The 26,438-nt window shown below is 30.1% G+C and overlaps 3 protein-coding genes and 1 non-coding gene across 7 annotated transcripts; 1 reads left to right on the top strand and 3 right to left on the bottom strand.

Moving 5' to 3' along the window:
* Positions 1–194: 194 nt before the first annotated feature.
* LOC105251376 (putative inorganic phosphate cotransporter) lies at positions 195–6,879 on the bottom strand. The gene is made up of 7 exons (XM_011258161.3): positions 6,798–6,879; positions 4,013–4,146; positions 3,644–3,944; positions 2,521–2,759; positions 2,039–2,188; positions 991–1,368; positions 195–564 (listed from the first exon to the last, which is right to left on the bottom strand). Exons 1-7 carry the CDS (start codon positions 6,877–6,879, stop codon positions 352–354), a joined length of 1,497 nt encoding a protein of 498 aa, XP_011256463.1. The 3' UTR covers positions 195–351.
* A 1,306-nt stretch (positions 6,880–8,185) lies between these two features.
* On the bottom strand, positions 8,186–17,957 carry LOC105251375 (putative inorganic phosphate cotransporter). Its single transcript, XM_011258160.3, has 7 exons — positions 17,825–17,957; positions 12,992–13,125; positions 11,505–11,805; positions 10,755–11,008; positions 10,320–10,466; positions 9,381–9,755; positions 8,186–8,931 (listed from the first exon to the last, which is right to left on the bottom strand). The coding sequence occupies exons 1-7, from the start codon at positions 17,916–17,918 to the stop codon at positions 8,761–8,763; spliced, it is 1,476 nt and encodes a 491-aa protein (XP_011256462.1). The 5' UTR covers positions 17,919–17,957; the 3' UTR covers positions 8,186–8,760.
* Positions 17,958–18,978: 1,021 nt separating this feature from the next.
* On the bottom strand, positions 18,979–26,294 carry LOC105251374 (structural maintenance of chromosomes protein 4). 4 transcript variants are annotated; one of them, XM_025414452.1, is made up of 9 exons: positions 26,228–26,294; positions 25,138–25,363; positions 24,869–25,060; positions 24,582–24,761; positions 24,158–24,450; positions 23,779–24,058; positions 23,037–23,633; positions 20,379–22,726; positions 18,979–19,537 (listed from the first exon to the last, which is right to left on the bottom strand). In XM_025414452.1, exons 2-9 carry the CDS (start codon positions 25,327–25,329, stop codon positions 19,396–19,398), a joined length of 4,224 nt encoding a protein of 1,407 aa, XP_025270237.1. In that variant the 5' UTR covers positions 25,330–25,363; positions 26,228–26,294; the 3' UTR covers positions 18,979–19,395. The 4 variants fall into 4 exon arrangements, with proteins under 4 accessions (XP_025270237.1, XP_025270136.1, XP_011256460.1 ...); XM_025414351.1 differs by lacking the exon at positions 26,228–26,294 and adding an exon at positions 26,151–26,170; XM_011258158.3 differs by lacking the exon at positions 26,228–26,294 and adding an exon at positions 25,714–25,789.
* On the top strand, positions 26,284–26,355 carry Trnaw-cca. The gene has a single exon. It is a non-coding gene; the product is annotated as a tRNA-Trp (tRNA).
* The last annotated feature ends 83 nt before the right edge of the window (positions 26,356–26,438 follow it).

Below are 26,438 nucleotides of genomic sequence, written 5' to 3'. Positions count from 1 at the left end.
GCAAAATCTTGTTGCAAAGTCTACTGCAAGATTTCTATATACATTTGTCTCGATCAACATTCTCTTTATATCTACATTTTTATATATTTATATATTTATATATTTGAGCTTAATATGATAGCATTTATACGCAGCCTCTAGTCAAACTTTGACATAATGATATAATGAATAAGATAGAAGATTTAATCGACTATCACATGCATGATGATATATTCTAAGTCATTTAGAAGTTAGCGCGCAAATCACATATATCCACACATTTAAAATGAACACAGTTTTTAAAAAATAAAAATTAAAAGGCAAACAAGTGTTGTGTATGTTGCATAATTTCACGCTTTTCTATTTTGATTGTCAAGGAATTTTTTCGATGTTTCTTTCCTCCTGTATTGTCGCGACAGTCACTGGTGTCATCGATACTTTATGCACGATACTATCTCGTTTGCTTTTAATATCATCATTCCACTTTTGCACTTTGCTGGTGCCGAATAGGACAAAGATTAAATTGCCCACTATGTATATTCCAGCCGACAGGAAGAACACGCTTCGCCATTGCAAAATGTTAGTCTAAATAGAAGGAAACATGATTAAATTCATTATGATTTCACGAAGCAGGAAAATGCAATGAACAACGAAATCGAACATAAAATAAAACTTATTTTTGATATATAAATAAAGATTATGTAAAATATAAAAGAAATTATTCGGAGTATATTGCCAAAATAATTTTCATATTTGCATTTGAGTCAATCATTTTAGAAGTAACGTAATAAAATGCAGAAATATATAAAATATCGAGTGAAAATGTAATCATAAATAATTAAATTCATTTTTATACTTTTATAATAATAATAAGCTATAATGAATTCTAAGAAAAAGGATAAATTTATAACAACTTTAAATTGCCAAGAGAGAGTTCATCCGTTTAATATTATTTAATTTTTTAAATGTATAATCATAAAAATAAAAATACGAATGAGAGATTTTACGAACCGGATCTGTGACAATCACGCCGGCGATCAGCGGTGCGAGAATGCCGCAAGCAGCCGCTATGGCATTCGTGAATCCCATAAGCGGACCGGCAAAATTCGGACTGAGATCCATATGATTGACATTGTGGCCGCAGTAAGCAGCGATATTGCTGGCCACGGCGATGACGAGGATGCTCACGGCTAATTCCGGCTGATCCTGTCTCGTGTAACCCAGTCCGATCAACGCGATCGCCGGCGTCCACTGGCCAAGCGTGTTGCAGATCTTCCGTGACATTTGGGTCGACACAATGTTCCTCCGGATGCATATATCGGACACATAACTGATGGGGAAACTGACGATCCACGCTGTCAAGTATGGCAGTGCAGTCATCAAACCGTTCTATGCAATTATCACATAAGAAAAAAGAGGAATATTGATCAAAATTAATATTATACAAATTGAATTAACAGCAATTAACTCTAGTTTCATTAGTTTTGATTTTTGAATGTCGTATTATTTAATGTTTCTATTTTTTAATTTAATTTAAATTGTATTGACAAATATTAATGTTATTTTTTTTTAATAGCGAAAGAGGATTTTTTACAACATCAAAATTGAAGAGAAATTGAAAAATATTACCTTATGAAAATTTATGTATAAAGATATATTCACGATAATTTAGATATAAAAATATAATTATATACTCAAAGAACGCGCAATTAATATCACTGAATTCGATAGATAGATTAATTCTTTAATTTTTAAAATTTTATTTCTCATTCTTGCAGTCGTCATTGACTTGTTCATTGACAACACTAAGCTAATGTCCATGACATCCGTGACAATCCATTGACAAAAGCCTCGAGTTAGGTACATTAATAATTCTTGTATCGTCGACATAAACATTGAACTATTAATTAATATTCCAAATGCATCGTTCGCGATTTTCGCAGTCGAAACACGCGCGCGACTCGACCGAATTTCACAGTCTAAGGTTTATTCCGAAATTTTGCAAAAACACAACAGAAAAGACAGACTTAAATTCTATCTGAGATTACAAGAAACTCACTTTCTTGATGTCGAAATGCATGACCGAAGCCATATAGGACGGGATTTCCGTCAGCAGCATCCAGAATCCCCAGGATTGCGCGCATTGCGTCGCTAATAGTGCCCAAACTGGAAGACTCTTCAATATGGATATCCATGGAGTGGAAGGTTTCTAAAAATGAAAAAAGTTGTAGAGGACGAAATTTATCCCGCAAAATTCTCCTGAGCTTGAAAATTTTAATTTAAAAACTTAGAATTAGATTTTTCGCTTTTCCTTAAATGAAATCAAAGATTCTTAGTATTTTTGTATTAATTTATGTTAAGTTACTCATAAATATACGCAACATTGATTCATAATTTATATATTTAAAACTTTTCTTTTAATTATAAGATTTTTAAAATTGGACTAATTAAAAATTAATAAGTTTATATTGATCTTCAGAGTATGATGAATTTAACTGATGTGAATTTATTTCTTATTAATACATTGAAGGAATATGTTACCTCATCGACCTCTGTTGCTCCCAGGCTCATCTCGATATACTCCTTTTCATCGGAAGGTATACTGGCATGTTCAGAGGGCGAGTCCTTGCCAAATTTGTAAAAACTGATACCGCACAAGATGCTGCAGCTTCCCCAAACGTAAAAACAGCTGGGCCAGCCAATTGATGATGCTGAGAGGAAACCAGTACTCAACAAACATATTACGTTTCCAATCCAGCCACCGGAATAAACGAATGTTGCTAAAAAAGTGGAAAATATATTGCAAATATGATCTCTCAAAACAGATTTTTAATTTTTTCTTTGAGTCTTGTTTAAATTTTGAATACATTTCTTTTGAAATTTTCAAAAATTATCTTTGTCGTGAAAACTTTTTGATAGAAAAAAATTAAGAAAGAGACATTATATATCGAAAACCTTATAAAATAACGTATAAAATTTACTTGAGTTAAAAAAATATCTTTACCACGCGAACATATTAATTATAAAAAAAGTTCTTTTTTGTAAAACTTTTGTACTGAACGTGCAATCTTGACGTGCTTAATCGATTCGACAGATAAGAATTGTTTCTCTATTTATCTGTGTCAAACGTGCCTGGCAATTAAAAACAATGCATTATTATTCGAAAAATGTTAAACTAAAATTATTAACTTTACTTCATACAATTGATTAAAAAAAATTAATTCAGAAGAAATGAATCACAAATTAAGAATGAAAAAAACATAATGTGTCACAACGAAGTAAAATAAAATAAAAAATTAAGAGCCTTCGACTTTCATGAATCTTAGCATAAAGTAATTTAGAATACCAAAAAATTATTAGAAAAATATAACAAAATCGTAGGATTCGAGTAATTTGCTAGAATGCCATTCACCAAAGCCTTACTTTAATGTGCGACAATATTCTAAGAAATTTCTAATTTCTATTATATTTTATTAAAGGATTTTATTTTTAAAAATATGGAATGTTTTTGAGAAATGTAAATAAAATTAATCAAGTACATTCTAGTGGATTTTCAAAAATATTGAGAATATTTGACATTGAATACTTGTATACTTGAACTTGAATTAGAATGAAAATATACTTACGCATTCGTCACGCATTATTAAGTAAAAAAATCACGTACATAGTCTTCCACGTTCCTCGGGTGGCGACCACTTGGATAACAAGGTATGAAGACACGGTAGAGCGGCACCTTGAGCGAGGCCGCAAATTATTCTGGCAGCGATCATCGCCTGCCAGCCACCATAATGAGCGGCGAACGGACTGCCGAGGGTCAGCAGACCGGCGATGATAAGGGTCACCGAGAACAGTCCCTGGGCGCTCCATCGCTGGGTGATGATGCTCGCGGGTATTTGCGTGCAGGTGTAGCCCCAGAAGAAGGAACTGAGGATCATATGTTTGACCGATTCGCTCCAGGCAAACTCCTTTGGCAAGAGAGGGAATCGCTTTGATTAGAATCCGAGCAAAAGGCAATCTTAATTATTATACGTACTTCGAAATCGGGATTAGCGCTGTTTGCATTAGTCATCGCCTCCAGGGTCACCGAGGTCGTCACTCGGACAGCGTAACAGCAAAAGAAGCTCAAGCCCATGAGCATCACCTGCGTGTGTCTGCATCCGAATCGCGCTGCAAGGATTAATGTTAACATTATGGTATATAATAGATAATAGATAATAATTATACATTCTAATTATTTGAACCAGAGCACCCGAAAAACATTAATTTATTTTTATTAAAAAGTATTTATAAATTATTAATTTGTTGTCTAAAAATTATATGGAGATAAAAATATTAGGAATGGGTGGCGCAGAATAATAAATATAAAAACAAATACACAAAAAGGCAAGTAAGGCCACCGGTGTTAGAAATTGACGCAAAAAAAGGAAAATGAATTGTAAATACGTGTTAAATTACAATCATGTTAATAATTACGAAATACATTAATTAATGCAAACGTTTCGATCCTCTCCGGATCCTTTTCAATGCATATAATAATAATATAGAATAATCCGTTATGTAACGCACGTGAAAGAACATGTAATAATAATGTCAAATAATCCGTTAAGTAACGCCCGTGAAAGTTATGTCAAAATCGTCAACTACACTTTTTGAAATCTAAAAACAAATATGGTCATAGCGTAAACAGACAAAATTAATAAAATCAAATAATAATAAAATCAAAATTTCGCACAAAGAAAGACGAAAACAACGGTACGACACACGCAACATCGCTAAGGAATACGCAATAAAATATGTTGTCACAGAAAATTATATTTTTGAAAAATGTAACATACAACAATATAACATACAATATATCTAATGATATTCTTGATACTACCACGCTTAAAAATCTCTATATATTTTATTTAAAAAATGTTTTCTTAAAACTCTTGTTGCATTTTATTTTAATATATTACATTTTTAACATAAAATAATAACAAATTTAAAAATTAATAATAATAGTAATAGCACACATAAAAATTTTTGAATTTTTTAAAATTTCTAATTAACTTAATACATGTATAAATAAGATTTATACTTATCAATTATACGTGATTGTAATTTCTTTCTTGATTTTTAATTTTGTTTAATGACCAGTTTGTTGTAATGCCAATGATTATGTTTACATGAACATCACGTATAAACGCAAAATTGAATACAAATTATGTCATTGTCATTAAGATCGCGTTGCGTCAGTGATCGCACGCTCGGTGTTTGTAACGATTCATATAATGGAATCCAGCAACAATTACCTATTACGTCAGAAAATTCTGGTATGCGATCGATAAAATCTTAGTAAATCGTATTTATCCCACGATTTTTTTACTATTTTACTTCACGTTTAATCGCTTATAACCACGCGCAGAATGTGAATTAATTCTAATCGAATGTGAATTAATTTTAATTGCATAATATACTTCTTTTATTTGTAAAATGTGTCTTTTCTCCGGGTCATCTTGAAATATTCGGATTAGGAGAAAGCTGATGAAGGGTGGATTAAAAGAAAGAAATGAAAATGGCCCCTTGGAAAATTCTAATTGTTCTAATAATGCAAGAAAGAGTAAGATTTTTTTTACTGTTAAATTTTGTAAAATCACACAAATGCTTAACAATGGAATGCAACATGCTACTATTATCTACTATTATCATTACTACTATTAAGTTTGATTAATTTTATTTAATAATCATAATTTGTTCTTCTTATCACTTATTATGATCTTGATACTAATCATTAATGATATATTGATAATATTTTTTTATTATTCTTTATTATTATGTTATAAAAATCTTAAATATTGATACAAAATACTGCCAAAAAATCAATATATTAAATAAATATTGAAACTTTTTATATAGAGATGTAATTTGTATGAATGTGATACCCTGATAAAACATGTGCTTCAATGTTAATACGAGATACGCGTTGTACTTTAACATACTTCATACATGATGATGTGTAATCGAATATTATTTGCAATTTGACTGTCAAATGATGATTATGAATTTTTTTTCTCGATAATCCTATCTAACGTTATCGAATGTATTTCATTCGATCATTATCCAATATTCAGCTACATATTTGTACAAATCGATTGTGATAATCGAAATAAATCATATCAATTGGATATAGTTGATTATATTTTCCATATCGAAAGGAAAAAAAATATTTATTTTAAATTTACTAATTTACAATTTTAATTGTGACAGATTTAAAAGTCGAAAGAAAATATCTAGGAAAAAGGATAGCATTTATTGCAATCTTCTTATTGTAATATTACAAATTTTTGTAACTAACACTCAAATTAAAATTGCACTAAAATCTATTTGAAATTATAATTAAAAACATGATTTTGATATCTGTGTATATTTTTGAAACTGAGTAATTCTTTTTTCTATATTCGCTTTATAACTCAAGAATTATTGATGTTTCAATATATTCTTCTTCAAGAAAAACTTTCCAAGTTTATAAATTTGATTAAATTTAAAGAAGAAAATTTATTTACTATCTATATTTTATAACAATAACTTTTACTTTTTATATAAACTTACTTTTACTTTTTATATGTTTTATATAAAAAATTCTTTCATGAAAAATATCTTTAATTATACGAACATTAATAAATTTTTTTTAAAACTCTGAGTTCAATTAAAGCAATTTTTTTTGACAGATTTATTTGCGAAATATTTATTTGTTTTTTTCCAAAAATATATTTTTTTAATATAAATATAATTAATAATCTGAATATATTATTAATTATATGGATGCAACAAATTACCTTTAGGTTTATTTGATGGAATCTTCATCTTCTCTGAGAGAGAGACGATGGAGACTCTCTTCTTTCGCACAGACGACGCCATAGCGATAAATCTCTCGTCGTGAAGCAGACACGGGAACAAAGTACAGAAACGAACTACGATCCATCGATCGTACCCACCTAGTTTTATACTGCATCACCGAAAACAGATTCTCCCACTCTTTTGTGCGTTCAAATGCACGCTTAAACGGCACTGAACACGCTGTTGCATTATTCTCGAGCATTGGAATCTCTACGATATAGCAGGATGTAATTAATTTGCATTATTAATTATATGTCTGCTCTATGTTCTCTTCTTCAGTCTATATTTCTTCGACTCATATAGAAAGAAATTAACATTTAATTACGGCATAATTATTGTATAATTGAAGGAAATCAATATACTGATTACTTCAAGTTACAAATTAATTTATCTTTATACAATATAAATACATATATATAATATTAAAAATAATATTAATTATATAAAACAAAAAAGAGAAAATAAATATTTTAAAGGGTAAAAGAAATTCTCAATATTTAGAAGATATAACTTAGCTGCATTATATTACTATCTATATGTATATTGATATACTGCAATATACATATATCATTGAAGAATTCACTTAATATGAATTATCTTAAAGTATGAATACATTTCTTTAAAAATAATTGAAGATTCGTTGAAAGAAAGGCGATTTAAGATTTAGTAATATTTATAATTGTGTATCCTAATTACAATTTTTTGTTTATCTGACAATGAGAATTGATGAGTATCGGAATAGATCGTACTTCGATAAATAATCATTTCTTGTCCTACAAAGATAACGCGTTTAATGCGAACATTTGCGATTCTTGAGTACGCATTTTGTCAGATAAAGATTCGCATTTATATAAGTATTTGAAGCGAATAGCTTTGTCAAAATAATTATATCTATTATTGTTATCTATTATCTATTATCTACTACCGTGTATTAGTATCGTTATATATCTATTAATCATGAATAACGTGAGGTAAGAAAAAGAGTCAATGTGGACAATAAAATTTAAATAATTGCGAAATGAAGATATAAATAATTAATTATTTTTTATATCTATTTTACATACACATTTTGATCATGTATATTAAATGTATATTAAATTATTATTAAATGTAAATCAAAAATTTGTATTTTATAATAAATATTCTTATATTCAATATAGATATCTATTTCGTGATAAATTTGCAGACATTTTTCTTTTTGCAACATATTTACACACACAATTCAAAGATTCAAAAAATTTTATTCCATTTATTTGGAGACAAATTTATCTTATTTATACGGAAAATAATCTTATTATATGGAAATTTATCTTATTTATACGGAAAATGATCTTATTAAATGGAAAAAATATATGTATGCTGTTCAAAATTGCATGTATATTGCACATGTAGCATGCATGCAACGGTATTTAAAAAAACCGACTTAAATAGAAAATAAAAATTCATTGTTGTATAATAATGTAATTAAAAATGCATTTTAATCTTACAGATTAGAGCGATTAACGATTATAGCGTTGTAAATAAAAAAAAGTAGATAACGAGTGCGCCAGCAACAGAAAGTTGAAAGGTCATGATCACATTTTATGTATGTGATGGTATAATGATGTATATAACACACTCTTACGATAACAAATTGCGATTTCGTAATCGATCGCAATTTCACTCTTTCTCTCTCTCTTTCTCTCTCTCTCTCTCTCTCTCTCTCTCTCTCTCTCTCTATCTATCTATCTATCTATCTCTATCTCAGAAGATTCATATTTAAAGTCAAATTGAACATAACTGAGTTCCGTTGATTCTATGTAACTTCAAACTTACAGTCTGATTTACGTCATAAATTAATCTTGGTAAGTTTGAAAAAACCTAAAAGCGTATCACAATCAACATAAATTTCAAGTTAGTCTCTTATATATAGTCTTCTACATCTTTATCTTTTTTTTTTCGTAGAGCTTGGACTTCCTCAAAATTGTTCCACCATTGTATTTCACCCTTGCCGAATATCACAAATATCAGATTGCCGAGAAAAAAGATTGCCGCTGCGATATAAAACACGATATTCCACTGATACACGTTGCTCTGAAAAACGAAAAATCTCTCGATAACGATCTTATCGTTTGCGGAAGAAGTAACTAATGCATTTCATTTTAGAATTTAAATGTCGTTTTTCATTTTCATTTTAAGAAAAATTCCAAATTACAAAGGGTAAAAGATGAACTTATAAACTGTAAAATAAAAGAAAATATCGAAAAATAAATAAAAAAGTAGAATCTGTTCTCTATGCACATGTGTGTAGAGTGTTTCGAAATATAATCTTTTCACATTAGACACACTAAACTAAATAAATTTAAAAAATTCATTATTTAATTTCTTTGTATCTAATTTTATATTGATTAAAAGAATTGAAAGATTTTGAAGAATTTTGTCAGAGATGCGCACGTATCTCAAACTAAGTTTTAAGACTAAAAGCTCACATTTATGTACGAAACTTGCTATTGCATATCTTGAATGTAGAAATGAAAAATTACCTCATCGGTGACGATAATACCGACAATCAATGGCGCGATAATGGCTGTAATGGTCGCGACGCAATTGGTGACGGACATCATTGTACCAGCAAAGTTCGGACTGAGATCGATATGATTGATTTGATAGCCGCAAAGAGATCCAGCATTCAGACCCACCGCTATAGTAAAAATGACGATAGCCCAAATGTAATCGTCAGTGGGTACGAGGCTCATAAACGCTAGGGCAACAGCCGGACCCCAAAAAGCCACTGTGTTGCTGGTCTTTCTGACCGTGCCCTTGGACATACCCTTCTTCAACGCGTAGTCGGAGAACCAACTCATGGGAAAGCTGAGGAGCCACATGACCAAGTATGGCAGCGCGGAGTATACACCGCTCTATGGAAAAGAAAAGGTATGCATTAATAAATAAATAAACTAATTAACTTTTTTTAATAAAAGAAATTTAAAAAATCAGTATTCCGTATGATTATTGCAGAACCTGTTCTATTTATGTGTAAATAAATGAGACAAATATTATTTTTAAGAACGAAGTATCTTAAAATATAAATCAACTGACTTTGAAAGAAAACTCGTCTCGAAAATTTTTGTGAGAAAACTCGCATCAAAACTTGAAATTAACGTAAAACAACGAAAATTTTAACAGAAATTTTTATTCTAAATGTGATTGTTTCACAGAGTGACACAAGTATTTTTTTATCAAATTTGGCTAAATTAACATATACATGAGAAAAATTAGCATTAGAATACTGTGTCTTCGACAAAGCACAGCTTATTCGATTGAATTTAATTTAATATTAAAATATATGATGTAATCGTGATAAATAAATTCCGAAAATTAACAAAATTAAAATATATGATACAATACATAATTTTTAAAATAGAAGGTAGATGTTTTCCTTCTTTTTTAATTTCTTTGTTTTATAAAATGTTATTATTAACCATCTCTATGTTTTTCATTACGCTCGTCATATAGCTAGGCATTTCAGTCAATAGAGTCCAATACCCCCAATTTTGACTGCAATGGGCTACCCCAAGAGCCAGGACGGGTGCTGAGGTGAACATCTCTCTCCATGGTGTACGCAGTTTCTAGTAAAAGACATGAAATCACATCATAAACATGTTATATATTATGCTTCCTGTATGTGCGACTTATTAATGAATTATTACAAAATCTAAAAAATTTATAGCAAAAATAATTATTACTATGCAATGATGATAATAATAATAATAATAATAATAATAATAAATTTTAAAATAATAAATTCCTCTTTATTTCACGATAATTCAGAATAATTGAGGAGGAAAACAGTTAAGATGCATTTCAATTACTTATGTTACTGAGATTTATATTATAAGAATAGACTACTTTTTTACCTTGGATTTATTTTCATCATTCGTTTCTATAGTTTTCAAACTGTCCTCTATATACTTCCTTTCTTTGGGAGAAATGCTACGATGTTCGGCTGGTGAGTTCGCTCCAAAATAAAAGAAAACTATACTCCACACGATCGCTAATGTACCGAATATATAGAAAATGCTGGGCCAACCCAGACTCGATGCAGCGAGAAATCCAGAAACTGGCATAGCGATCAATGTACCAAACTGGGCGCCCGCATAAGCAAAAGTTCCTGACGATCAAAAAATAAATAATAAATGTATATTGTAAAAATATATAATTACGATTTACTGTAAGCAAAACAATTAATTATTGTGTACTTTCTATCAAATTTGTCGATCATTTTTTGATTGGTTTTTAAAAAATTCTAATAATATAAAAAGAAAAATACAAAATTAAATATAAATTTTAATAAATTAAATAGAACTATATAACATAAATTTTATATATTTCAAAAGAATATTATATATATTTGTAACACCTCAAAACATTTCTTACACTGAGCAATGGCTAACTTTTCTAAATTTTTAAAAAAATTCTTTATGCATTATTTTACTCAATCATTGTTTTTAAAATTTAAAAGAAAGGACATTTAATAATTTATATATATATATATATATATATATATATATATATATATTTACCATTTTTTACAAAAAAACAACTTATATATCAACCTGCAATTGTTTTCAAAATATCTCAGACGCAAGTTTTGGATATATTCTCACCTAATCGTGCTCTTTCAGAGGGTGGCGCCCATTTGGAGAGAAGGGTATGAATGCAAGGTAACAGGCAAGCTTGTGTAAGACCCATGCCCACCCTGCAAACCAGCACGGCCGGCAAAGCCCACTTGCTAGCGACAAATGGCATCACAACATTTAAGACGCCGCACAGCAGCATCCCGATAGCGAGGAGCTTTTGGCCACTCCAGACGTTGGCGATGTAACCGCTCGGCACTTGTGTTACCACGTAGCCCCAGAAGAACGAGCTGAGCACCAAGTTCTTCTGCGCTTGGTCCCAACCGAAATCCTGATGGCAGCAATCAATATGATTTTCTAACAATCACAAAATCCCTTAATATGAAAATTTAATAGGCATGAAATTATTTTAAATGCCAGTTTCTAGCTCATTCTAGCTATATAATTAAAATAACGTATAATTATAATTATGTAATAATATTGTAACATGAACTGGAAACGAGATTATTGTGACGTTGCAATCTTATATTTCCGTTGACAATCTGATAAATCATTATTTATCGATTAACTTATTTTCATTAATAACCTTGTAAAGACAATGATAAGAGTTATCTATACTCGAGATTATTATACATTTATTCTTAGAAAATCGCAGATTAAATTAACATATTTTAGCTTTATGCTAGATTCAGGCAAGACAATGGAACAAATGCTCTCGCAAATCGTCAGCTGGCTGATTTATCTGGCACACGATGAGGAAATCTCATCGAGTGTCGAAACACGACCTTACGCACTTTAACTCCCCCCGGATTCCTTCCGCAAACACGAGGAAAATTCCTTTCTTCTGACATAAATTCCAGATTTTTTGATAACACGAGTTTCGCAAGCAGTTTCACTCGAATCGATAATTAAATCGATAATTCAGTGGTTTTAAATATCTTCAAATGTACAATACAATATTATACCATGTACAATGTGTAAAATTTTACAGCAATATTAATAATATATATATATATATATATATATATATATATATAAAGTTGAATATAAGAAGTTCGACATATATTAAATTTAATATAACTTAATATCTCACATAATTTAATCGTTAAAAATGTGCAAGTGCTATACCAATTGTTACAAGTGCGTCTATTCACATAGAATTCGAATAACACCGAAACAATAATATTAATTAATAGAGATTGAATAAAACTGAACAATTTCTATACGCAAAAACATAAATCAATAATGTAAGACCGAATATTAAAGGCAAGAATATCGTAATTCTTATCATATATAAACCATATTTCGTAAATGCAAAAGAAATTATGATATTGCATGCGCAGATTTTTATTTTTACGGAAGGCCAATAATGAATGCAACATATTGTTATTATATAACGAATACTCGATACGCTTATCTGACGCTTAATTAAGCAAGAAATAGTCTCGAGTGTTTCGAATGGTGCTTGAGCGTATAATTATTTAAGCTATGCTCATAAAAGAATTATATAATATAACCTCGATATCTGGGTTCGCTGTTTTCGCGTTTGCCATTGGCACTATGGCCATCGACATCGCGATCCTGAGACTGTATCCAATAGTCATGCCCAGGAACATTAATAGCACCTGTAAGTGTCTGTCCCCGAGGATACCTGCGGAAAAATAGTCCTTTTATCTCAGTAACAAACGAATCGCATCGATTATTCGTCTTGAGAATATCGTATTTTTAATTATCTATATTTGCTAAAATTATTATCATTATTACAAGTTATAAGAATACATTGAAGAATATTTTTATTATATGGCTGTCCCCTGATTTAAGAATATCACTCTCTTTTTTATTTTTTAAATTTTAAGTAAAGGGATCAATAAAGTTTTGATTAAATCATATAAAAAATTTTGCGCGCTAATCTATGCACCGCGGCATTTTAAATTTTTGGATCTATTAAGCGATAACACGCTGTTATTAAATCGAAATGCGTAATAAAAAATGAAAATAATGAAAATATTTCTTGATAATAGACTCACAAATTAATAGACATAAAAATAAAATAAAGGTTGACAAAGTTTTCTCTTGATAGAAAAAAATTTTTAAATATACAATTTGCATAAGATTTCTAAATAAATCTTATTAAATAAAATAGTATACTAGTCACCCAAAAATGTTACAATTTTTACTATTTTTTATATTAAGTTATGCATATTATTAATAAAAAAGTTACAGCTTCTTTATTCTTTAAAGATTTTTTTTAAAGATAATTCTTACGACAGAGCTCAATTAAGTTTAAGCTTTTTACTTAACTTTTTATTTTAATTTAAGAAATAAGAAAGTAGAACATATTAATTATTCGTAGGACATTTAAATTATTCGTAGGACATATATATTACATTATTATAGAGTATTACAATTTACAAATATTTTTATATAATTGTTTATATTTCACAAATTTATATAAAATTTCTAATGTTTAATTTCTTAAATTTAAAAACATACACGAAAATTATTATTTATAGATTTTATTAATTGCTTGAGTATGTTGAAATATCGATGAAGCCGATCGAACGAGATTTAATCTAATCGAAAACGAATGTTTTATATAATGTTAACATGTTCAATAATATTATACCAAGATAAAGATAACTATAATGTTTATATGTGTATCGGGATTAATTCTAAATAATACTAAGAGATAGTTGAAAAACCGAGTTAAGCATAAGTGACAAGAAGTATGAGTGAATGTAAAATTATGACCTTGGAGATTTGTAAGCAACACAATAAATGTTAATTGTAATAGTGAGTGAAGATAATAATTTGTGAACATGATATATTTTGTTTATATATTGTTAAGGGATAATGATACAACAATAATAATTAAGAGCTATTTATCCATATTTCTCTCAAGCTAAGCAATTTCCAATTTTCAACATTTCGAGGGACTGATTAGAACTTTTCCAGAGACGCTTTTAGATTTAAAAGAAGAACACTCATTAAATTATGGTACATAAGTCACATTTTACATGTTCAGTTATCTATATCGCGCGATTATGTAAGACTGACGAAATTTGATTAGCGTAATTAAAAAATCATGGAACTTCGAAGGCGAGTTTCACTTTAAATCATAGGAGTCTCACTGACAAAAGAAGATATAGGACATAGAAAAGGATACATGTATATTGGAAGGGCAAGAAGAATGCTGATTATCGAAAAAAGGATTATAGATCGGTTTAACATGGTATCACTTGGCTCGCAGTTATTTATTTTTTCCTATATGTGTATATAACTATCAATATTATGATATACTTTATATACAGAAAAACAAATAACTCTAAGCTGAATGATACCGAGTCAAATCGAATGGATAGAAGTAATAACTCTTTGTACACACAAGATTCTGTTTATATTATTAATTCTAAAATTGATGGAAGGGTTTATATTATTAATTTTAAGGTTGAAGGGGAATCATGTTTTCGACGTAAATCGCTAACATATATATTTAGAAGAGACTTTCTCTGATAAAACAAAAACAATTAACAATATTGCATATCGTTTGATCTCCTCCATCGAAGAAATATATATATCGAGAGATTAATGTTATCAACATTAATATTTTAATATATCATTAAAAAAGTATCAGTTTATATAATTTATTTTTTTTTAATCAAAGAAGAAGAATATAAATATTTTTATTTTGTATCATCTTTAGATTTCTCTTATGAGTGTCACCACTTCGATTAAAATTAAAATTCTCACATGCTAATTTATCGTAACCAAGTTGTTAATCGTTGTATAATTGCACCGGATACGTATAATCACGCGAATACCGATGGCATGTGAGATGATAAAATAGCAAAGCGAAAAAAAATACAAAAAAAATGCGAAAAAAAATATATTAATATTTTTCTTGAAAAAAGATTGTCTTAAGATTTATTATAAATCTTATATAATTTGTATTAATTGTAAAGATTTGATTTAATTATATAATTCGCGTTTATTCACCTCTCATTATAAATTTCAAATAAAATATTAAGCAAGTGTTATAAAGAATACAAAGAAATAAATATACGAAGTTTTATAAAAAAAATCTTAAGAGAGACGTTGCACAACTGTATCTAATAATTGCAAAGATAATATTATCGACACGAATAATTGCTTTAGATTTGTTAGAAACAAATGATATACACCGTAAGTACAAGGATATTGAGAAATAAATATACGAAGAATTTTATTAAAAAATCTTAAGAGAAACGTTACACAACTGTATCCAACAATTGCACAAAGAAGACGTTATCAATATGAATAATTGCTTTATATTTATTACATAAATAATGCCGTATAAAATATGTGAAGCATCTCATACTCGATCGATAGATATTGAATTTTTAGCAAAAGTAGATTAAAAAAATGATGTTGATACATTGACGCTCAAGTATTCAAAAATTGTGATTCGATAAGATATAAAGATAATTGAATGGAGATAAGCGATGAGATCAATGCGATTAATAGAGATTTATACAAGATATGAGATATATATAAGGAAAATCTCATACAACCATCAATCATTTATTAATGATTACAATCATCAATCATTTATTAATGATTACATTATATGAGATTTTTCTTTGTGTATTTACAAAATAATATATGTATATACAGCGATCGCGCGCGCTTCTAAATCGATCGCGAAAGGTAGCTCGCTTCGCGCATCGTGATTCGGTCGTTTTTTATTGTAATAGACGAAGTGAAGTTGCAAGTTACGCGCGCGATAAAATCTCAGATAAAATGATTGACGATAAACAGAAGTTATCGAATAGCTTGTCAATATCATGCGATGATTTACAATTACAGATCATATTATCCGAAATAATCGTATCAATTATAGAGAACTTCGAAAACTGTATGTTGAGAAAAAAATCAAACTTAGTTCTTTTTTATTTTATCAAATGTCATTTCTCGTTTAATTCTCGTCTAATTTTAAAAAAATTAATTTAAAAAAAATAATACATTAAATTAAATATCTTAATCGTTATTCTTGAGATTATTATTAATAAAGCATTATTGTTATGATTATTATCACTAATTTATTTTTCCTTATTGTTTTTTGTAGTGCACTATTTTACTGTAAACACTATATGATAAATGATAATTTATTTCACCTCTTTTCCTATCCAAACATATAATTCTTTTGTACAATTCTTTTATACTTCTCAAAAGCAAGCATAAATGTCATGCTCGCATTATCTCCAAGGTAGTTATCAATAATATATTCCGCGTGACAAATGTTTCCGTGCCTTGCTTAAAACAGCTGACAGCTAATCTAGACAAAATTACAAAAAGAACAAATTTTCAATTTTTTTCTCCGACAATTACAGTAAAATTTATTTAATATGAATGTATCTTTAATAATTTCGTCATAAACAACTCAATACGCGATATATCTCCGGCTAGATTTTTCAATTTTTTTCTATCCGACAATTACAGTAAAATTTATTACATATGAATGTATCTTTAATAATTCCGTCATAAACAACTCAATACGCGATATTTTTCCGGCTAGATTTTTCTAAATCTCTTTATTAATGCACTTCGAACATGTTACGTAAAAAAACAGAGATAATTTTCGTATATTCTTTTACTTCAATTCTTCACTTCTTCACTAACTTGACATTAGAAATTATAATCGTTCGATCTATAGATCATTAATCGCGATCTTCGATGTTCACCGACCGATTCCCTAACATATTTAATGATACACTCTCATCAATTCCAATTACTATTGATATTGTTGTGTTAAATCACAATTTGCAAGCTTATTCCATACAGTTATTAAGTTAAAAAACTGAAACTTTAGAAATCGCCGAATTAATACTAATGACACAAAGCTGAAAATATTATTCTTAATGGAAAATTTTGATCGAAGTTTCTAATCCATTCAAAAATCGAAGATGGTCTAAATCTGTAATTCTTAATAACTTAATTTTGAATTCTTATTTAATAATAAATAATCATGAATCTGCATCGCTCTTATTCAAACTTTCATTGAAATTTCTTTCGATATTTACGTTTTAATAAAAGAAAATATATTTCTTTCTCGCGATATAAATTATATATTTTATAAAAATACTAGTTTTTCATATATGTCCTAAAGAAAATTCTCTCTTGTAACTAAACACGTGCATATTTTTTCCACTTTTCCCAAATTTCGCAGGAAAATTGCGTACAGTTGGAAAATTCTCAAAATATCCGACAATTCTTAAAATAAACTCCTTGATTACAAATCCTTCCGTCGATTAAATCCTCGTTCAAATATGAAATTTGAAGTTATCGCACAATCACATTGACAATTCTCTTACAGCTCTGTTGTAGAGTCGGAGACACGGTGGCGGACATCTTCGGTGACGTTTTTTCCATGACGTCAACGGCGTCGTCTTTTTTGACAGCCGTCATTTCGCGCGTCGCGTCTTCTCTTCGTACTCTATTAAAATCTTAATCTCACATGTAACGATACTTATATTACGCCCCCCTTTCCTCTTCCGTCCCGTTTCTTCTCCCTCTCCTCGCCATCATTGTCATCGTTGTTGTCTGGCAGGGCAGATTTATTTATCTAATTTTTCCTTTCATCAGCCGCAAATCGAGATACTTTGTTATCTGGAGTCGCGGATTATATCTTTCTTGGGAGAAACTACGAAAAGTACAAGATAAATCTAAAGAATCGAGGCCGTTTCGCGGTGAAACAAATACAATCAGCCTTGAAGACACTTTACCGGTCTTTTTTTTTTTTTTTTTTTTTTTTTTTTTTTTTTTTTTTTTTTTTTTTATTTTTTTTTTTTTTTTTTTTTTTTTTTTTTTTTCTTTTTTTTTTTTTTTTTTTTTTTCCTTTTTTGTTTTTTTTTTTTTTTTTTTTATTTTTTTTTTTTTTTTTTTTTTTTTTTTTTTTTTTTTTTTTTTTTTTTTTTTTTTTTTTTTTTTTTTTTTTTTTTTTTTTTTTTTTTTTTTTTTTTTTTTTTTTTTTTTTTTTTTTTTTTTTTTTTTTTTTTATTTTTTTCTTTTTTTTTTTTTTTTTTTTTTTTTTTTTTTTTTTCTTTTTTTTTTTTTTTTTTTTTTTTTTTTTTTTTTTTTTTTTTTTTTTTTTTTTTTTTTTTTTTTTTTTTATTTTTTTTTTTTTTTGTTTTTTTTTTTTTTTTTTTTTTTTTTCTTTTTTTTTTTTTTTTTTTTTTTTTTTTTTTTTTATTTTTTTTTTTTTTTTTTTTTTTTTTTTTTTTTTTTTTTTTTTTTTTTTTTTTATTTTTTTTTTTTTTTTTTTTTTTTTTTCCTTTTTTTTTTTTTTTTTTTTTTTTTTTTTTTTTTTTTTTTTTCTTTTTTTTTTTTTTTTTTTTTTTTTTTTTTTTTTTTTTTTTTTTTTTTTTTTTTTTTTTTTTTTTTTTTTTTTTTTTTTTTTTTTTTTTTTTTTTTTTTTTTTTTTTTTACAGTCGGTTATGTTATATTTTTTCTTTTAATATTTGTTTTATACAATTATTTAAAATTGAAACTAATTTCCTCAATACATTGAACTTCATCCCACTGCATGCATCATCTCTTCTTTTTATAATACTAAATTTATATTTTCAGAATACGTCCATCCATAATTCATTATTACAAAGACTTTTTATTATTTTCTGCAGACATATTGGGTTTATACTTTAATGCTGTTTGCGAACGACTTAGAGATTAAAGGATGGTCATTTTTTTTGACAAAATACTCTCAGTAGATTGCCATTATTGCCTTTCGAGAATTGGCAATCGAATAGATTCAATGTTTAGCTGGATTTGAATCCAGATTCATTGGCATAGACGCATAACTCTCTGCGACACGATCGCACGTATAATTTTATAAATAAAATTTAATATATTTAGGGACGGCGAAATCATTTGTAAAATTGTTCAGTCACTTCAATTTTCGCCTCTTATTGATTGGTTCTTTGTTAATACTTGTTGTTTCTTGTATCTCCTCGCTTTTCCTTGCAAGTCTACTGGAACGCCGAGTTGGTCTTTGTTGTGGTGTCATACACACTTCTAAATCTGGAAGACTGCAAACAAACAATTAACATCCAGTAAATTTCAAAATACAGAAGTAAATAATTAATGTATTTTGCAAAATACAGAAGTAAATAATTAAACCGCTTTAGTCTTTCATTGCTACATGAAATTTTAGCATTTCATATAATTGAGTAAACATTTGTACTTTTTTGACTCTAGACAAATCCTAAAAATCTAATATTTTTACTTTTAATCAGTATGTTAATATTGTATGTAGTGTGTGTAGAATGTTTTAATATTTATTTTATTATCTATTTTAAAACATCTTAATTTTATCGTGCAATATTATTTTAATTACAATCTCTATCCTGGAAAAAATTCGCATCTATTATATAAAATAAGTATAAAATAGTTAAACAATTGTACATGTAATATCATGTAGTGAAATAAAGTGAAATCAAATAAGAGAAATTTATAATATGTGTGACAAGTTCAATACAATTTATATATAATAAATTATTCGATATAATTCATATATAATCTCGCGTTTCATTGTAAAAAAAATATATTTTTTATTTTATTAACTCGAGTAATTTAGCATATTAATAGAAGATATAACGATCGACACTAATTACTAATTTACTAGAATGTACATATTATAATATGGAAAGCTATAACTATGAAATTTTTGACATATTTATGTTACCAATAATCGAAAATATAATATAATATAATCATTGAAGTTAATTAATTTCTACATATAATGTAAGAAAAATATATTATGTAAATTTTCGTTTTCCAGAATATAATATGGCAATTGTTATAAATTTTAAGAAACATTTAATCTTTCAATCTCGTTCAATTTCTCAAATTCGATCTCTCAATATTTACCTCAATTGATCGACTTCCGGTTGTTCCTTTTGTTGCGTCTTCTTTGCGTTATTACTCTTCATAACTGGTGACTTTTCTGCGTTTAACACCGTTTCTTTCGCTTTATTGTTCGTCTTTTGTGGCGTCTTTTCTCCATTTTGCATCACTTCCTTCGTGTTATTATCTTTCGCAGACAGCACCCTCTCCTCGTTTGACTGTGTTTCTTTCGCATTATTATTATTCAATACAGACGCAGTGTTCTCCTTACGTGAACCAGCTTGGACGCGTTGCGATAAGATTGCTTGCGTTCTTTGCGAAGCTTGCGTCGCGTAGCTCTTGGAAGTGAGTTGCGTGGGCGGTAAGATGCCGTTGTTTTCATAGTAACGGCCCAAATTGAGAGTCACACTCTTGGAACAGTTATATGTTTTATAGATACCCACTAGATAATCCGCCAATTCAAACATGTTTGAGCGTAGTGAGATGACGATGAATTGCGCGTTCTTCGTGCGCTCTTTGATATAGTTACCGACGATTGAGACATTTTTGAAGTCGAGCGCCGCATCAATCTCATCCATAAAATATAGCGGCGTAGGTTTATAGTGATGAAGGGCAAAAACTAGCGCCAGCGAACTCAAGGTTTTTTCACCGCCGCTGAGATTGCTGATGCTCTTCCATGATTTCTTCGGTGGACGCACACTGAATGCAATACCCTCGCTAAACGGATCCAACGAGTCCACTAGCTCCAATTCCGCATCGCCGCCCAATGTGATCATCTGATACATTTCTTTTAATTTCATGGTAATCAGGCTAAAGCCATCCTGGAATTCTTGAATTCTACGTCGCCGAGCGGTTTCATAGATATCGCGCATCTTATTGCGCATCAACGTCATTTCCTCCAAATCAGCAGCACGACGTATGTACAATGCGTCCTTTTCCTGATAATCCGCAATAATCTGCATATTAGGTATCTGCTCGGGTAGCTTCTTTTTAGCCTTCTGTAGATTCTGTGCCACCATTTTTACATCCAATTGATCGATCTCTTCCTCCGTCAAGTCTTTAAGCGGCTCCAAAGTCTCGCAGGGAATCGCTCGTAATTTTAAATCCGCTATCTTTCGATTATATTCGGGGATTACTTGTTCAAGTTCCTTCAGTAATTTTCTGCTCTCGTGTAATTTTTGATCCAAGTCGATCTTCATCGCTTTCATCCTGTCTTCGCGCGCCTGCAACTCGTTCAACTCATCTCTTAAGGACGATAAAGCGTCATCTCGTTCTGTCAATGCCTCATTAATCTCCTTCAATTCATCAATCATTACCTTGGCGTGTTCCTCGAGTTCAGATTGCTCTTTCTGAATGTTTCTTAATCTTTCCTCGCAAGCGTGTACGTCGCTCTCCAGTGTTTCAATGTATTTCTCCGTCTTCTTGACGTTCCTTTCAGCAGTCTTGATGGCCACTTGCAGACGGCATACCTCCGCCTTGGCCTGGTCTATCGATTTGGTTAATTGCGCGATTTTCTTCTGCTGATTCCGTACCCGATTGCCAGAGATATCATCTATTTTGCTATTGATACACTCTACCTCTCTTTCTACCGAAGCGGAATTCTCCTTAACCTCATCCAAGTGAAAGTTTGCCGCGTCTAACGCTTGTTGCAGTTGAGCAACCTTCTTTGGATCCGATATCGAATTAATGGCTTTCTTTTCCTGTGCTTTAAGCTGTGCTTGCAACGATGGTTCTTGTTCTTTTAACGTTTGTACCTCGATGCTGAATTTTTGCCTATCGATTTTCATGTCTTGCAGAGCGGTCGTTAACACATGAATTTGCTGCTCTAGTGGCTGCTGCTTTGCTCTCAGATTATTGCACTCTTCAAATATGATATCTAGTTGTGATTGCAATTTCTCAATATCGGCATTCGACGGCTCGCTTCTCACCACCTTTTGGCCCATTCGACCTCGCAGTACTGTACGTCCACCGCCACTCATTGTACCAGATAGTTCGATTAACTCGCCTTTCAACGTTACTACGCGATAACGTGTCCTGCCATAGGCAATACGCGTCGCTTGATCCAAATCTTGCGCCACCAGAGTATCGTGTAAAGCGTAGTAGAACGCCGGCAGCACCCGTTCATCCTCTACCTTTATTAAATCGAACAATCGATGCACATTTTCAGGCGTTTGGATTTTACTGTGGCACTTGGACAGGAATCGCTGTTGCTTTTCCAATGGTATAAATGTTGCACGTCCTATGTTATGTTGCCGCAGATATCTAATACATTCTTGCGCCGTGGCCAACGTATCTACAACGATGTTGTCCAGTGGACCGCATGCTGTCGATATAGCAACATCATATTTGGCGTCAATAGCACCCAAATCGCCCTGTATACAGGAAAATTTGAGTAAAAACATACTTTGAAGCGTAAGTAAAAAAATGTAATAAAGTATAATATTATATAATTAATGTTGCAATATATTATTCGCGAAATCGAAGCATTTTATATCTAATTATATCTACTTATACCTAATTATAGTAAAAAATACACTGATTATTATATATCTATATTATACAATCTGAGATTTGGAAACAAATAAAATTTCAATTATGTTTAATTAAAAGGCGGTTTTATCTCGATAATCAATTAGATTTTATTATGTCACAAAAGGTTGGAAAGGCTTCTATGATATTTACCAGTCTTCCGAATATTCCAGGCATCCGTCCCTCTCGCTTCTCTCTCATTAATGCATCCAGGATACGGTTCCGCGATGTGCTGGCTTGCATAGCAGAGCGCTGTTCCTCGAAAGTGATTCTCAGCTTTTTTAGCTGAGCGGTTTTTTCGATTTCGCATCTTTTTGCCTCATTCAATTCATCTTGTGCCTGTTTCAAGCTAGTTTTGGTTAGCGGAATTTTCCGCTCGAATAACGCCAGCTGCTTCTGTCGTTCCTTAAGAGTGCTTGTTGTTTCCTCCACAGCTTCTCGAAGATTTTCTAGCGTTTCTTTTTCAACCTTTTCCACCGATGTATAAAGCTCTAGCTCGGACTTTGCAATATCATATGCCGCTTTCGCTTGATCCACGTTTTTCCTAAGAGATATAAGTTCCTTTTCCAAATTGGATCGTTCAATCAACAACGGCTCCGTTTGTGTTCGTAGACTCGCCATCAATGTCGTTAACGCGATCTCTTCTTTTTCTTTATTGATCGTGTGTGTTTCAATCAACTTCTCGCATTCTTTGATATCTTTTGTATTCTTTTTTGGTACAGTCAGCAATTCTTCCATTTTGTTTTTTTCCTATTCACCATCATACCAATTGTCAAATATATAATTTAATATAAACAAAAATATATAGCCTTATAAAATATTTATTTGTAATTTATAAATTATAAATTCAACGTAATTTTTCGTTTCAATAGAGAGAGATAATATGAAAAATTACCGTCTTGATAGATGCTGTGTTAGCTTTCCTCCGTTTATTCGTTTCGACTAGTTCGGCATGTAACGACTCATCCCGCTTGCGTAATTTGTCGTACTTTGCTGTAGCCTCATCCTTCTGTCGCTGTAAAGTATCCCATTTCTTACTTTTCTTCTTAATAATTATAGTCTTTTCTTCTTTCTGTTCACGAACAGTCTTCATCTCATCCATCAACGCGGTTTGTTCCTTATCTAGAGTATCGTTTTTCGCCACATGCTCCGCAAGTTCCTTTACTGCTTCGGATCTGAAAAAAATATTCGCAACTTTCAACATCTAAACTGTCATAATATTCCAAGGAATTTTTCTGATAATAAAATATAAAGCTTTACTTTCATATTCTCACCTCTTACAATGATAAAGTTGATGTTTTAATCTGATTATTGTGTTTTCTGTCTTTAGGTATTGCACTGCTTCTTGCATAGGCTCCTTCAAATTCTCCTTTTCTTTCTGCACAACTCTGAGACGATGTAACTTCTCTATCCTACGCTCTGTTAACATTTCAACTTTATCTGCTAACTTTGTCAGAGGTTCCTTATAACGAGATGTGCCAATAATGTCTTCCAGAAATTCCAACATTCCGATATCATTTTCATTTTCTCCCTTGGGTTTCATCATTGCAATTTGTTCTACTTCACCCTATACAAAATATTTTTTACATTTTTTACTAATATAAAATATAATCTAATTAATGTTATATTAATTATAAATACATAATTAGTGAGTAGAAATTTAATAAACAAAAAAAAATATGTATGATTTTATTTTACTTGTAATATTAAAAACCGATTATGATCCAAGTCGACTCCATGAAACCGGAGAACCTTAGCAATTTCCTTAAATTGCACTTTCTTCTTATCAAGCTCATAATATGATGAACTATCTTTAAACGCAGTCCTAGATATAACAAACTCACTATTTGGGACGACTTCATAGTCTCCTTCAAGATTCTTGAAAATAATTTAAATATGAATTAATGAATATAATTTTATACTTTATCAATAACATTATGTATATACTTTTACAACTTATATTTCGAAACAAAATTATGTCTTACTTTATCAACGATTCTCTGAAAGTGTACAGAGACAGTGCAGCTATTCAAATTCGAATGCTCGTTGGAATTGTGTATTAAGACAGAGATCTTTTTTGATCTAATCTTGCTAGCACGATAACCAAACACAAACAACATAGAATCTATTACATTACTCTTGCCGCTACCATTGGGACCAACTATTGCTGAGAAACTCTGTAAAAGAAAATTAGCTTAAACATCGCATTTAATATAACCAGATAATAATATAAATACATTATATTAAAATTTACTTTGTGGAAAGGACCAATGGTAATTGTGCCAGCGTAGCTTTTGAAATTCTCATTGATGATCTTAGTAATCATGAGTCTTGGACCAGTCGTATCGGCCTCACTGAAAGTTCTCAGTGGCGGTGGGATGTATATCTCGTCATCGACTCTCAAGCCACTCTCTTCGTATTCGGTGTTTTGTTCGTCAACCTCCATGTCATCACTAGGAGTTATTCTCTTCTGAGAGTCACTATTCATTATGAAATAAGTTCAGCCAATAACTCTCACTTTACGATTCGAGGTTACCTTGCCAATAATATTATCAGCAAGAATCATCATATCATCAATATTCTTTCATTGAGTTAAGTTGACTAACTTAAACGTAGTGTTATACAAACATACTGAGTATTCACATATTCACACACGATCTTTCACGGTAAACGACAAAAAACAGTGGTATAAGGTTATACCCGATGGATATAAATATTATTATTATTATTTATTATTATTACGCTTTATTGTATCAATTAAATTCTCATACCTAATATACCACTGTAATAATTCTGAATGAAGAGAGTATCTGTTATCAAATATACGTACGCAATAAAATTTAATCACACTGTCTTTCGATATTTTCCAATCTCCGCCATTTATGCCGAGCCGAAGCGAATTCAAAATCCCGCCCGAATAACGAATTTTATCCGCATTAATAACCGGCAATAATCACAAATTGCGCGATAATTTGAAATCATTTCGAAGATCGAATTGTCGCATTTCGAGCTTTCATCGCTATAGAATTGTTACCTTTCGAAAATTTCTCGATCCTTCCAGGGCGATATAAAATAATTCAAATATCGAGCTTAGAAAAAACGTTGAAAATTGAAATGAGAATTGAACGTACAAAATGGCGGTAAAATGAATAGATTGGATATTACGGACATAAAAGTTTATAACAAGATAGTTTTTCTTTGATATCTTTCCGAAGAACTCATGAAGAATTTCTCCATTTGACTTTTGGAAATATCGACAAATGTTACCTCATATTCTCGCTCTATTATTTCCTATTTTCGCATTTTCTCGTCTCGTATTTCGCCTTATTGGAGACGAAACTTACCTAATCTGAATTGTACTACGACTGAAGTGAACGCAATTGGACTGTGAAAGTCGTATGACTCCGTGGCGCAACGGTAGCGCGTCTGACTCCAGATCAGAAGGTTGCGTGTTCAAATCACGTCGGGGTCAATTTCTTTCTTTTTTTTTTTTACTTTATTTTTTTCAATTTTATTTAATGCTGTAATTATTTGTTATTACTTTTGTAATAGAAA

The sequence above is a fragment of the Camponotus floridanus genome, unplaced genomic scaffold (genome assembly GCF_003227725.1).
Source record: "Camponotus floridanus strain SB8 unplaced genomic scaffold, Cflo_v7.5 scaffold1, whole genome shotgun sequence".
NCBI classification, from domain to species: Eukaryota; Metazoa; Arthropoda; class Insecta; order Hymenoptera; family Formicidae; genus Camponotus; species Camponotus floridanus.
Note: the sequence above shows the minus strand (reverse complement) of the source record. Positions and strands in the feature narration are given on the sequence as shown.